At 41.3% G+C, this 14388-nt stretch overlaps 1 protein-coding gene across 3 annotated transcripts in view; it reads left to right on the forward strand.

Moving 5' to 3' along the window:
• Nucleotides 1-14388, forward strand: part of SLC24A3 (solute carrier family 24 member 3) — a 161377-nt gene that overhangs the window by 128399 nt on the left and 18590 nt on the right. For 2 of the 3 annotated variants that reach the window (XM_083748637.1, XM_083748635.1), the window contains exons 8-11: nt 3171-3196; nt 6167-6220; nt 10873-11018; nt 13827-13987. In XM_083748637.1, coding sequence (XP_083604763.1) covers nt 3171-3196; nt 6167-6220; nt 10873-11018; nt 13827-13987 — 387 coding nt within the window. The remainder of the gene's footprint in view (nt 1-3170; nt 3197-6166; nt 6221-10872; nt 11019-13826; nt 13988-14388) is intronic. The other variant, XM_083748636.1, reaches the window with a different exon arrangement.

The following is a 14388-nucleotide window of genomic DNA, read 5'->3' on the forward strand; positions in this document are numbered from 1 at the left end:
AGCACTGAGTTTTGCCTCCCCGCTGCCTGCCTGTGCCCGTCCCTGTTACACTCAATCCAGGAGTGACGTAGCTGTGGCCCAATGGATGGGAATGTAATGGAGGGGCTAGGCTGAAAAAGAAAAGAGTGACTTCGGATAAGTGGGTGGGAGAGAGGGAGGAGAGGAGGGAAGGTGAGGCTGGCCAGCAGGAGTGTGTGTGTGTTTCACATTCAAGCTGGCAGTTCTTTTCCTACTGACCAGGGAAGTGGGAGGTAGTAGGCATGGGTCCTTGTTGTTCGCTGACCCTCTTCCTTTATGAGGGGTAGGGTGGATATTGCAAACCTATTCTTTAGCTACCAAAGAAACCTCCCCCCCCCCAACCCATGACTTTTTAAAGTGTTTTAAATGTGTACAGCAGATGAGGACTCAAATTCCCTTGCAAGAAACTTTCACAGTCCTAAATTCACGTTCAACCTGATCCTTTGAAAACAGAAATAAGTCCCAATTAGTTCAGTTGAATTTACTTTCAATTAATTATGCAAAGTATTGAAGCCTTAAAATGGTTGTTGTTTTTACTTATTTAAATAAATTGATGCAAAATATTGTATAAAGGACCGGGCCAAAATGAAGCACACATTAACCCTAGTGGCTGGATGACCTTGTCTGACTATGAGGCATGTGCTTGAATGCTCATGGCATTAGCAGCTACATGAAGGGGATGTTGGAGGCAAAGCTCTGTGAGGAAGAGAAACAGAATTGTTGCTATCTTCACCCCTCCTCCTTTTTTGGGCTGGGTTTCTACATTTACCATTCTTCTGACAGGCAGAAATCCAGCAACTGGGAAGGATGTGAGTCCATTTAAATTAATGTGCATCACTAACTAAGATCCGTAAATTTCTTTCACTCATTGTAATGGATTGCTTTGAAGTCATTTCTGCAGCAGGTAAAGTAATTTTTAGCCCCTACAATTCCTCTCTCCTGACACATTCCTTATTTTGCCCAAATCAAAGGTGGCAACCCTAATCCCCTCCCATGAGCAATCATAGGAGGGGGGGTCAATATCTGAACCCACCATGGAAGAGAAAAGACGAAGAGGCTATTTTTGTGACTCCTCATGATAGCAGATCAAATAGCAGGAGCCTTTCTCTTCCCTGCTGGTCTCACCAGCAGCTCTGTGTCCTTTACATTCATCCCTTTGCTTCTTGATTCCATACCTCCTATGAGAAATCTTAATATGTGTGAAAGTGCAAATATCTTCCAGCCTTTCATTGTATCTATGTCCTGGGGTATTGGGGGGGGGCATAATGTAAAAAATAAACAAGTAGAAGATAGAGAATTGGACATTAGCTGTTCTGGGCAGAGTTCTTTTCTACAGCAAATAATAGTAGCCCCCTCTCAGGCTAAGCACAATACAGAAATGTCACCCCTCTTCCCAGTTCCATATAATTTACAATGTCATGTTCTGGGAGCATTTAGCCAATTTGGAATGACAGGAAGCAGGACAGTAAAACCTGAGGAAGAACTGCATCCTCTCTGCCTGACTCTGCCTTGTCCCATTATGCCCAGACACCTTATTGAAGCATGAACATGTGTCCTTGGCTATAAGCTGACTCACAAGAAGGCCTGTACTTGAGGGTGACAGCTATAAGCCGACAGCAAAGAAGCAATGGATTCCTTCCCCTCACACACACACTGACTGTAAAAGCAGGAGGAGGCTGGAAGGGGGGTGGGTTGCAAATATTTCTTCCCACATTTATCAGGGCACTTCATTTGCTACCATCATTCCAGGCAAAGCCGAGGGAGAAAAGAAAAGCTGAGACGTAGCATTTGAGTGCAACCTAGTGGTGACTGAGGAGGAGAATCTCTTTTTTATCTGAATTTCTGAAGGGTAGCCATGCTTGAACTGATCTATACATTATGTAGAATGAAGTCCTAGGAGTCTGGACTATCTCTTCAGACTGCAAGTGGGGGATTTGCATTCTTGAATTCTGCCTTGCCTAAAAAGGTATCTGACTAAATCGTAATCTGGGTGGGGCCATTGAATCAGTTGTCTTAAGTAAGTAATGGTAACTTAAGCCCATGGATTTCACTGGGTCTGATCTGAGTATCGCCTACACCACCCTCTCTGTTTAGGAGTGATTCAAACATATCATACCTTTTGGCTGCTGTCTTAAGTGGCACAGAGCAGAATTCTGCACAGAGAGAGAGAGAGAGAGAGAGAGAGAGAGAGAGAGAGAGAGAGAGAGAGGCTGGAAACCTATGCAGGTTTCTTGTAGCTGTGGATATGCTTGTCAGCTAAATATATTAAAGCCAAACTACACATTAGCTCCTGGTGGGCTCTCCTGGCATCTTGGTTTTTTGCTTAAAAGCAGCTGTGTAAGAACGAGGATGCAAATGAGGTCTGAGCAGGACTGAGGCATTTTCCCTCCATGCCATTTTTTTCTCTGATAAGAATTTCCTCCCCAGTGCTGCTTCTCCCATACAGTTTCTCTTCTTCTTCACAGCTGCTAAAAATCAAAATGTATTGAGTTCTGATTGTAGATAGCCTTCATTTCATGTACTTTGGCCCCACATGCATCTACTTTCTGTAGCACCTTAGGCTCTGAAGAATATGGACTGCTGACCCTTAGGCCTCAAACCCATGGCAGCGCACAGCTTGGTTGCAGGACAGTACCATGGTCAATGACATGAAAATTAACATGTCATTTCCAGGCATGGTTGTGCACTGGAGCCCTCTGCACAAGTCTGGTATGCCTTGCATACACAATAACCCAATTTCAGTCTCTGGATCTCAGAGAGCAAGGCTGGGAAATGTTCTATTAAACCTGTGCCATATTCATGTGTTTGCTTCTTCATATACTGATTTAGTACATTGGAAGAGGGTTATATAGAGACCTTTATCTAAAAGTCAACAGATTATAATGCATAGAGATTGGATTGAAAAGTGAAAAATCTCCTTTCCATTTTACATTTTGTGTTTCTTGATAAAATCAATTCTGCATCTATAACAAGTAGAGTTGTACATCACAGATGATAAAAATTGGATGTTGGAAGGAATGAACTGTGGGAAATTATTTGGGATACTAGAAGAGAGTTTGTGTCAAGAGATATTAAAAGTCTTTTAAAAAGTGTGGCATAACTTACAGACAGTCTCACATGGTAATACATTTTTATAACATTTTTCTCCACAGATTATTTATGATGAAAAAGTTGCTTGGTAAGTAGTGCAACTGTCATTTTTTGACTAATGGTAGCGAGGGAGGCAAAAGTTCTGCTGAACAACCTGGGGACCAATTTCCATTTCTATAGAGCTTCTAAATAGGAAAGTGATTCATGGAAATCTTTTTAGAGTTAAAAGAGGAAACCTCTTTCCCAGCACTTTCTGGGCCACCCACACAGATCTCCACTGAAAATGCAGGGCCTGTAGAAGCAGCCTGAATAGACTGTCCAAACAATTTCCTTTCAGTGTGACAGTCACAAAAGTAGAAAACTGAGGAGGGCACAGGAGATGTGTAGTTGTGTTGCAAGTACTATTGCTCTAAGAGGCTGGCAACATGTGATAGCTACCATGGGGATGCCTGTAGAAATGGCCTCATTTTGGGGAGCTATTCCTTGCCTGCCAGCTATCTACAGTCACGATCACATTGTGAAGGAATCTCCATGAGCTCCCTGTGACTGCTGGGGTTCCCTTGTGTCTGGGTTTTCAAGCACTGCAACAACCTGCAAATGTATTTGAGCTGAAAATAGGGTGTGGCAAAGTGAACGTGGGTATGCACAGGCAATGATAAGACTGTTACATTGCAAAGACAAAGAAGTGATGCAGAGAATGGTTTCTAGGACAGAAAAGGAGAATTGGCAGCTGGGGAATGAAAGGAGGAGGCAAAGACTCATTTGTATGCTCACCTAGATGCCTTGGTGCTGCTTCTTCCAGTGAAATGCTGATTATTTGGGAAAGGCTTGTCTCTGGGTCTCACTCAGCTAGGTGTAGTGCTTATATACATGCGCATACATCTGCATACCACAGACATTTGGGATAGTACCATTAAGAAGACAGTCCTATGTAACAGTGAGAGTGTGAAAGGAACAGCAGACATGTCAGCAAAGAGGTTAGCAGCATGAAGAAAGATTTGGATGGCAGCTAATGGGAAGTTGGAGCTAGGAGGCAATGACTCAAGAAGAGAACAACAGAGAACTGGGAATGAGCATGATAATTGTTGCTAAAGTTATTTAGCAAATTATTCTGATATTTTATGATATGGCAATGTAGAAATACTGGAAGGAAGGAAGGAAGGAAGGAAGGAAGGAAGGAAGGAAGGAAGGGATTATTCCCCGTCCCCCTAGTGAGATTCATTCAGCTACTGTGAGTGAAGGTTTACTTGACTTCCTCTGGGGAGAAGGTGTTGGCTCTGTTATTCCCCATCAGTTTTCAGTACAACAATAAACTAGGCAATTTGGGCAAGGCCACAAGGAAATGGCATTTCCATAAACCCTGAGGTCACAATCAGCAAGAGCAAGTACTAAGTTAGGAGACCAGGCTGGAGCGTCCTGCAGGAATGAAGTAACAGGAACAGGAGTCCTGTACTAGCAGGGAAGTTGTCCAGCAGAATCCAAGAAGCCAGAACTAATTTTGCCAAACTAGATGAGGTTTCCCACAGGGTTGTTGAGGAGCTAGGGGCTGGTGGTGTTTTTGTTATCTCCTTTCTGAATCTTCTCAGTGTCATTTAAAGTCTACTCAATATTGATCCAGAGTAGATTCCAATGTATAGTTAGCAGAGTAAAAACTTGAACACATTGCAGGATTCCCAAAAATAGACCAGAGGCAATTATATTTCATCCAGCAGAGCTTTACTGCTACTGAAGGCAAATGAGCATAATGGTCACAAATCCAATACATTCAGGATTGGCACATAAGAAATCCAGTTACAGCAGACTTAACGTAAACTTACAGTAACTTATAACAAGACTAAAACTTAACACTAAGCATACAGAACACCACACCAGACAGAAAAGAAATAGAAAGACAGACAGACAGACAGACAGACAGACAGACAGACAGACAGACAAGAGATAGAAAGACTATCAGATGAATACTTTCTTGCACTAAGAAATGCAAGCTGACACTCAGAGCTCTGAAGCAGAGCATGCGTGAGACTTCTTCCTCCCAAGCTGGCCAGATGGAGGGAAGGCCTCCCAGTACCAAATGGGCACTTTGTCAGTGGATGTGAGCTGCAGAGGAACCATCAGGGCAAGGCAGCTCCCCTGCTCCTCCCCTACCTCCCTCCACCACTTCCTTCCTTCTTGATCTCTGCTGCTGAGCCTGAAATGGAGGTATCAGTGTGAGGGAGGCATTATGAACAAGATGAGCAGTGGTGGTTGAGGCTGGGGTGGGACAAGATAGTTGCTGAGGTACCGGAGCTACGAAGAGCCTGTGCCTAAGACGCTGGCTGGCAATAGCTCTCCAGAAGAGGCGGAGCTAGGTATATAGTTTTAGACAATTGGTCGCTGGCAGTTTCATAAAGTGCCTGTGTTGACTAACTAAAGCTCAGACAACTATTAAAAGAAGTAACAGATAAGAACACCAGGTTCCAATTGAAAGAAGAAAATCTGGTGGTCTACCAAGACAACACAAGCTTTAGCCACTTGATCATAGGAACTCCTGCTTAGTCTCATAGTAGCTTTTGAGATTCCTTCTTCACTGATATCATGTTAGGCATATGGGATCACCATGCTAGTTTCAACTGCTGTCTGAAATATATTAAAATGTTGTTTTAAATTGTTCTATGTAATTTCATTTATTATAAGCTGCCCTGGGGTCTCCTTAGAGAGGAAGAGTGGTGTATAAATGTGAAGCTGATGATGGCTGATGAAGATGCAAGGCAAAGACCCATATAGAAAGAGTAATAATATAGAAAGTTAGAGTAAGGACCAGCTTTTATGATGAGATTAGGTAGGCTCCATCTTTGAAGCACAAGACACCGCCTGCACCACTAGACTTAGCTGCTGCCCACCATGCTTCCCCTCCTACCTGCCAGACACTAGCCTGTAGCACTCAGGCTCACTTTCCTGAGTCTCTAAACTTCAGAAGACCTGGTAACTCTAGGCATCAATGGTCTAGAAACAGATCCATTTCAGCTACATGGAACCCTATTCCTTATTTGTCTTCATTTTCTTCTTCTTTTGGTTGCAGGTGGGAGTCTTTAATTCTAGTTCTAATGTATGCTGTCTACATTCTCATCATGAAGTAAGTATCATGTATTCTTGTCTGCACATTGCTAAGGTTACCTTAAATGGATGTGGGTCTAAACCACTGAGCTTCTTGGGCTTGCCAATCGTAAGGTTGGCAGTTCGAATCCATGCGACAGGGTGAGCTTCCATTGCTTTGTCCCAGCTCCTGCCAAACTAGCAGTTTGAAAGCATACTAGCATGAGTAGATAAATAGGTACCACTGTGGCGGGAAGGTAAATGGTGTTTCCGTGCTCTCTGGCTTTCATCACAGTGTTCTGTGTGCGAAAAGTTTAGTCATGACCCAGAAAAGCTGTCTGTGGACAAATGCCGGCTCCCTCAGTATGAGTGCTGCACTCCATAGTCGAATTTGACTGGACTTAACCGTCCAGAGGTCCTTTACCTTTACCTTACCTAAATGGTTGTCTTTCAAGGAGCACTATCTACAGGTAGAGATGCTGTTAAAAAAACCCAAGCCACCAGTTTTCTGTTCTGTTAAATCAGAACAAGAGTGTCAGTGTAGCCTCAGGACTTGGTTAATCATGAAAACCTGACTATGCATTCTTTTAATTAAAAATAGGTGCCCTGCTTCCAGGCATTTGGACAGCACTTTTGGTCAGGCTTTTGGTAGCTACTTGTGTCCATCCTTTGTTAGCTGAGTGGATATTTTGTGCTGCTTTAGACAAGTCTTTCTTTGGATGAACACTTCATATGTTATATTTGTATTGCTTTATTGATTTTCTTTTTTTAAAAAAAATGTATTTTGTAATTTATTCTTTTGTTATTGGAAATCTCTTTGGGACACCTGAATAAGTGAAGTGATATATAAATCTTCTTTTTTGTCAGTATCTTGTAGCCGAGTAAGATTGTATTCCATGAATATGGTCTTAATGGTGTGTCCATAGTTGACTGTGAAGGCCAGTTCTGGGGACGTCGGTAGGAATTGATCATGGTCAAGATTTGCCAAACGTGCCTTCCTCTTAGTTTGTTTCTTCATTTTGTCCTGTGTTCTGGCTTCTTCAAAGTCTATGATGCTTTTGGTAGAGGTTATTCTCCAATTGGAATGCTCACAACCAGTGTTTCCCAATTTTCTGTGCTTATACTGAATTTTTTTAGATATGCCTTGAGAGTGTCTTTAAAGCTCTTTTGTTGTCCACCAGCATTTCGCTTTTCATTATTAAGATGGGAATAGAGTGGTTGCTTTGGAAGACAATAATCAGGCATTTGAAAAACATGACCAGTCCAACGAAGCTGATGTTGAAGAATCATTGCTTCGACACTGATGATCTTTGCATCTTCCAGGACACTGGCATTGGTTTGCCTGTCTTCCCAAGTGATGTGTAAAAATTTTCAGAGACACTGTTGATGGAATCTTTTGAGGAGTTGGAGATGGCGTTTATAAGTGGTCCATATTTCACAAGCATGCAATAAATTTGGTAGTACAATAACTTTGTAAACAAGCATTTTGGTTTCCCTGTGAATGTCCTAGTCCTCAAACACTCTGCACTTCAGTTGGGAGAAAGCTGCACTTCCAGAGCTCAGGCAGGGCTGGATTTTGGCATCAATATCGGCCCTTGTGGAAAGATAACTGTCTAAGTAGGAAAGTAATTGACACTTTCCAGCGTTGCATCATTAGGTTGGATTTGTGGCATGGGGGGGGCTGCCTGTTGGTGCAGCATTTTGGTTTTTTGGATATTGAGCAATAGGAGCAATAGTTAGGAGACAGTTTGTTAAGACCTTTACAATAATTTTGTCTGCCACAGCTAATAAAAAGATGCCTTGATAGTTTCCGCAATCTGTTCTATCACCTTAAAAAAATAAATAAATAAAAATGGCTTCCCTAAAGTCTGCTGTGATCTTCACTCTCTCCCAGATTTCTTCAATGAGCTTGTGAAGTTGTTATGTAAGTTCAATTCCACACACTTTGAAAACTTTGTCAAGTACCCATCAGGTCCACTGGTTTTGTTGTTTTGAACTGGTGTTTCTTGGTTTGGTATCCAATAGTTTGTTCACAGGCTGCAGTAATGGATGGTTTTAGCTTGCTGAAGTGTTCCTCGATGTTATCAGGAAACTCTGAAAGCAGGTGGTCCTTAAGAGTTGTTTGAAAGCAATCCCGATGAATTGGATCTTGAAGGGCTTGAGTGTTCATCTTATGCCTTGGGTTTCCTTTGTTGAAGCCTGTGTTGAGGTATAATCTTAATAGCCATCATGGAACATATTAATTGTGATCTGTCCAACAGTCATCAACACTCATTATAGCTCTGGTAAGGAGTACATCACAACAATCTTTAGCTTGGACAATTACATAGTCTAAGAGGTGCCAGTGGTTCGACCAAGGGTGCTTCCGTGATGTTTTAATTTAGTTATTTTTCAAAAGAGTGTATTGGTAATAACAAGGTTGTGCGCTGCACATACAGTCAAAAATAAAATTCTGTTCTGGTTGCTGTTGCCAATTCCTTTTTTCCCAATAGTCCCGGGCCACAGATAGAAATCTTGCCCAACTCTTGCGTTAAAATCGGTGTCTCTGATAGGTTGGCATCCAGTTGAGAATATATTTTTTCTTTAATGTCTTCATCAGCATCCAGCGTTGGTGCATAAGCGCTTAAAATAGTTGCCTGCTGGTTTTTTTGTGAGTTTTATTTGAAGGGTTGAAAGTCACTCATTATGATATAATAAAAGTATAATAAAAGCTTTGGGAGAGGCAGAAGAGGAAGATCAATCCCAGCAAGAAGACTAGATAAGACTTGAAACTTTAAGAATATGAGTGACCTTAGACTTTTTTGTGGGATATAAACGTTTGAATATTAAAGCTAAAAGAAATAAAACTATGAACTTTTTGTTAAAACAAAAACTGGATTTATATGTCTACAAAAAACACGCATAAAAAGGCAACATAGGAGATTATTAGTGAATAAAAAGCTGGGCAATGAATTTATTGCTTCAAACACAGTTAAAAAAGGGGGGGTGATCTATGCCAACCCCAAACTAGAACCAAAACAAATAACAAAGGATGAAGAATGCAGAATATTAGTGGTAGAAATCACTATAGAAGGAGAAAAAATACTAGTTATGGGCATCTATGCACCTAATGAAAAAAAGCTGGAATTTTATAAGTCCCTGGAGGAAAAATTATTTGAAAGATATAATGGAAAGAAAATACTATTAGGTATTAGTATCCCTAATAGTATCCCTAGAAAAGGACAGAAGAACTAAGGATGGTATGGCCAAAGAAGGTAAACTTCCAATAACTTTTTTTGAAATGATACTATTTTTGGACCTAACAGGTGGTTGGAGGTACAAATACCCGACAGTGTGTGAGTTCACATACTATTCCTACCTGAAGGATGCCCATAGCAGAATCGATACGATGATATGGCTCTCAAAAGAATTAATACAAAGAATGAAAAAGATAGGTTGCCTGAGAGCACTCTCAGACCACAACCCAATCAAAATGGTTTTAAAGGGAGAAAATTAATAATATATAGATGGAGATTAAATGAAAACCTCCTAAAGAAAGAGGAAGTGGTAGAGAAATAATTAGAGAATACTTTAAAATAAACCTAAAGGAATAGACCAGGAAGTGGTCTGGGATGCTGCTAAAGTAGTGCTGCGAGGCTTCTTTATTCAAAAGAAAATATATTACAGAAAAAAAGAAGAAGAAAAGCAAAAGATTTTAAAGAAAATAATGTGTTTTGGAAAAACCTTGGTGGAAAAGCCAGGAGACAAAGCCATTTTACAAAAGTTGAAAACACTACAAGTACAATTCTCCTTGTTACTGCAACATGAAATTGAACAGAATATAAAATCCTTAAAACAGAAACAATTTGAGTTTGCGAACAAATCAGGGAAGTTATTAGCATAATACAAAGCCACAGAAAAAGATATCACCAAGGACAAGTGCTCCAAAATAAGGAGTATAGACAAGCAGACAAATATAGACCTAGTCTTTTTCTTTACAATCACTCGTGTATTTGATACACGTAACATAAATTTTTCTCATTATGAGAAAATTGGTTAGAAAGAAGGGTGGCTCCCGAAGTTTTATAGGACCAGTCAGGTGAGCTGCATTGGCTTCCTTGGCTTCCTGATTAGCTGTCGAGTCAGTAATGGGGGCTTCCATTGCAAAAGATAAGGTACTGAAGGCTGACACCTTCATTCACCCAACCAAAAGGCTTTGCTCTGCTGCTCCACATACCATAGCTTTGGGGGCATCGCTCCTACTCTTATTTTCTATGGACTCACATTCTGAAGTTTCTCCTCAAGATCTTCTGCAATGGAAGAATTGCAGGTAGGAACAGTGTACTCACTTCACATATAGCCATATTTCAGTCCTTACTTCTTCTATTTTAAAAATGTAACATTTATTTATTAAAAGGCTTCTTAGGCACTAAAATACAGTGGAGTTTACAGACTCCGCTAACCCAGAAATAGTACCTCGGGTTAAGAACTTTGCTTCAGGGTGAGAACAGAAATTGTGCAGCAGCGGCAGTAGGAGGCCCCATTAGCTAAAGTGGTGCTTCAGGTTAAGAACAGACCTCCGGAACGAATTAAGTTCTTAACCCAAGGTACCACTGCATAGGGATTGCCAAAACCTACAAATTGATACACAGGTCTGTCAGGAAAACCCCATGAGAAAGCCATTGAGAAGACATCTCTTTGTTCTTTGTATAGGTTTAATGCCAGTCTACAACATATCTTTGAAAGGAGGACAAAGAATGCAACAAATATGGTGAATGGACTAGCAAATAACACAGAGATGGATGACAACAGCAATTGTGATGCTACAGTAGTATTATTAAAGAAAGGTAACTGTTCCAGTAAGTCACACACTGCTTCTTTGCAGAATCCTTCTTGATGTTCTGGTGGGCCAGGCTAGATGCCACTTTAAATACATATTTGAATCCCATACTTGGGAATCCCCATGTCATCTTTTAATCAAAGCAGTAGTGGAGTCCCAGTCTAGATGTTGTTTTCTCCCTAATAAAGCTGCTATTTGCTTCCTGGAGCAATATGCAGCCAGGGGAGGGGGAAGAAGCACAGGGGAAAGGGTTAAACCATGGGTGTAATCCTGATCCATTGGTCACAGCTTCCTGTAACTTCTTTTGAAAAGAGTAACAGCAATTCCAAGCATGGGATTCAAAGATGTGAAGTAGCATTTAGTTTGGCCCCAATCTTTGTGAGACATGTCAACAACTGGAGAAGTTAAAGAGTTAAATGGTGAAATAGCATTTTTGCAAAAGAGACCTCAATGTAGGAGCATATTACAGCATTATAACAGATTTTCATGATCATTTTGCTTTATCACCCATTGTTTATAAAGCTTTATAATGTACGTGGCACTTTACGGAGTCACATTTAAGAAAGGGGGGTCAAAGAAAGAGCACCTCACCCAAGGAGCTTAAAATCTAAATTTAAACAGCGGAGGAGCTAATAGAAGAGGAGAGGTAAGGTGAACTGGGCATGACCAAACACAATTATGTGTTTTAGCTGGGGAGGTGAGAGCTTTGGCTCACAAGAAATTACATCATTTTTAGAGAGTTGTTGACAGCTTGAAAGAGGAATTGCTGCTTGTATGTACATTCATCCCACTTTTGCCTCCAGTAAAAAAAATATGCCAAACTTGAATGATAGAAGGAAACAGAGGGGTAAAAGATTTGTGTGTGTACACAATGGGATACAAAACCTCTTTGGAGTCACTGTCAGTTCTCTTTAAACTATTTTCTGTCTCTGCCTAAGTTTTCCTGCATGCTGTTCAAAAGCTGTACCCAACATCCAATGCATCCATCTCAGAGATGGTTCCCATTGATTTCAATGACATTTACTCCCTGGTAAATGGAATAGGATTGTAATCTGAACCATCTATTAGGATAGCCTGGATACTGACATTCAGCAGGAAGATACTGAGTATGCAGGCAGAAAATTCCATGATTACAGGCAATCAGTGAGCTTATGCAGAAGCAAAATAGCAAGAAGATGATTCCAGCTGCCTGTAAGGGTGACGTCAGGTAAACCCAACCATGCTCTTAGCTAGACTGAATTGTTTAATTAGTGTTCATTAATGTGAGTGCAGAGTCTGCCTTTTTCAGCAGATTTAAACTTTTAAAATATATTTAGTAGCCAGGACTTCACTTTTCCTGTCTGAGAACCTGGTCTATAATTTCTTCTACAAACTGTATAAAAGTCTTATTCAAGCTGACCAAGATAAATTGCCCTTTATAATGTATTTTACATGTCTTATATTCTGGTGCAACTGGACATCTCCTGTTTGTAGCCATTATCAGTTACTTAGATTACTGTTTGATGTGCTTGCTGCTTTATGTGGCTGTCCCATTATGGATTAAGTCACATTGAATAAATCCCCCCAAATGTATGAACAAAACTAATAGAGCAGTCTTGGTCACATGAGAGTGGCTCCAATTATATAAGGGGAATACGATTACACCAGTGTTTCCTGCAGCAAACTCATAAAGTGTATACAACATGCATTCACTTTGGACTGCACTGGGTCCTTTTCATGGAGCTGGTTTTAACCTTTGAAGCCCTAAATAGCTTGAGACCTGGGTACCTAAAGGACCACCACCTTCCACACCTCAGAGGTGAGGTGTTCGTATATAATGTTTTAATCCAACAGACCAGTTTTTCTGTTGCTATGATTTTATGCTCTTTGTATGTATTTCTTGATTTAGTCATTGTTATGTTATCTGCTTGAGTGGTTTTATCTGAAGGGTAGGATAGAAATGCCTTAATTAAAATAAAACAAATAAAACTGGGCCGGTCATGGTTCCCTGTTGAGAGTACATGAGTAGGTTGTCTTGTTTACATGTTTACCACAGGAAATAGCAGAGCAGATGTGGCAAGGACAATGTGGAGCCACCAACAGACCTAGTACACTGAAGTAAGAGGAGAGGATGTGGTCAAAGTTCCCCCAAGTAGAAGGCAGTGATAATTAAGAACTAAGCCTGGGAGCTGTAACCCCCACCCCCAGATTCCTCATGAAACTGATCTGCATCATGACATCAGTCTGGTCAGAGGGCGGAATCAAGGGGGAAAACAAAACCCAGATGATGACCACCAGCAGAACACTGCTGCTGCTGATGCTGCCAGTAAATTTTGTGTGCTCTACTTTTACTCTTCCGGAAGGCAGTCAAAATGCCCTCCCCTCATTTTTGCCACTTCACTTGCCAAATGGGATAGTAAAGTGGGAGGGATACATATTGGCTCAACCACACAAATCAGAACTGTCCCCATGACGTGGTCTGAAGGTCTTCAGTGGTAGAGCACCAGCAGGTCACCACAGGTTCTTTCCCCAGCCTCTCCAGGTAGGGCTGGGAGGGACCCTCTGCCTGAAGCCCTGAAGAACCACTGCCAGTCAATGTGAACGGAAAGAGGAACAGCAGATGGACTAATTACATCTGCTGCCAAAGTGTCAGGTTTTTCCGAACTAGACATTCTTTTAGAGGTTCTAAAAATTTTTAGGAGAGGTTCTTAGTGCTGCTTATTAAAGAGATGCAATGTTAGGGAACACCACTGAACAGCTGACTGTCATATGGTGCTTCAAATAGGATAAATATCTGATGATGCAGAAGACTTTTTCTCTCCTGTTAATTTCCCTTAATTGTCTTTAGGAAACTTCCATCGCAAAGCCTCTGTGATCATGGTGGATGAATTGTTGTCTGCATATCCACACCAACTTTCCTTTTCAGAGGCTGGGCTGCGGATTATGATAACCAGTCACTTCCCCCCCAGAACCCGGCTCTCCATGGCCAGCCGCATGTTGATCAATGAGGTATATTTTATGTTTTGTGTAAACAGTGCTTGCTTCAGCAGTGATCTGTAAACTGGAAGCTACTGGACTCTTTTTATGGGCCATCTTGGTGGGTTGCTATGAGTGATGACCATACTTCTTCCTCTCACCTCCTACTGGATGGCCAGAATCTTTATCACAGCAGGGCTGCCCTGCATGTTTCCCCAACTGGAATATAATGGTAGAATGAGCCATATTGGGGTCTGGAGCACAAGAGTAGAGGAACATGAGCTGCACTGACAGGGTCAAGGAGGTCCTCTGTTGTCTGAGGAGAAAAGAGGAGGGAATCAGGTCCCCAAGAATGGAACACAGCCCAGTCATGGCAAGAACTTGGAAACACAGTCCAAAAATATAATGCTGCTTTGTTGGTCCCTTTTGCTCCT

Source organism: Podarcis gaigeae, assembly GCF_964106915.1.
Source record: "Podarcis gaigeae genome assembly, chromosome: 7".
Taxonomy (NCBI): domain Eukaryota; kingdom Metazoa; phylum Chordata; class Lepidosauria; order Squamata; family Lacertidae; genus Podarcis; species Podarcis gaigeae.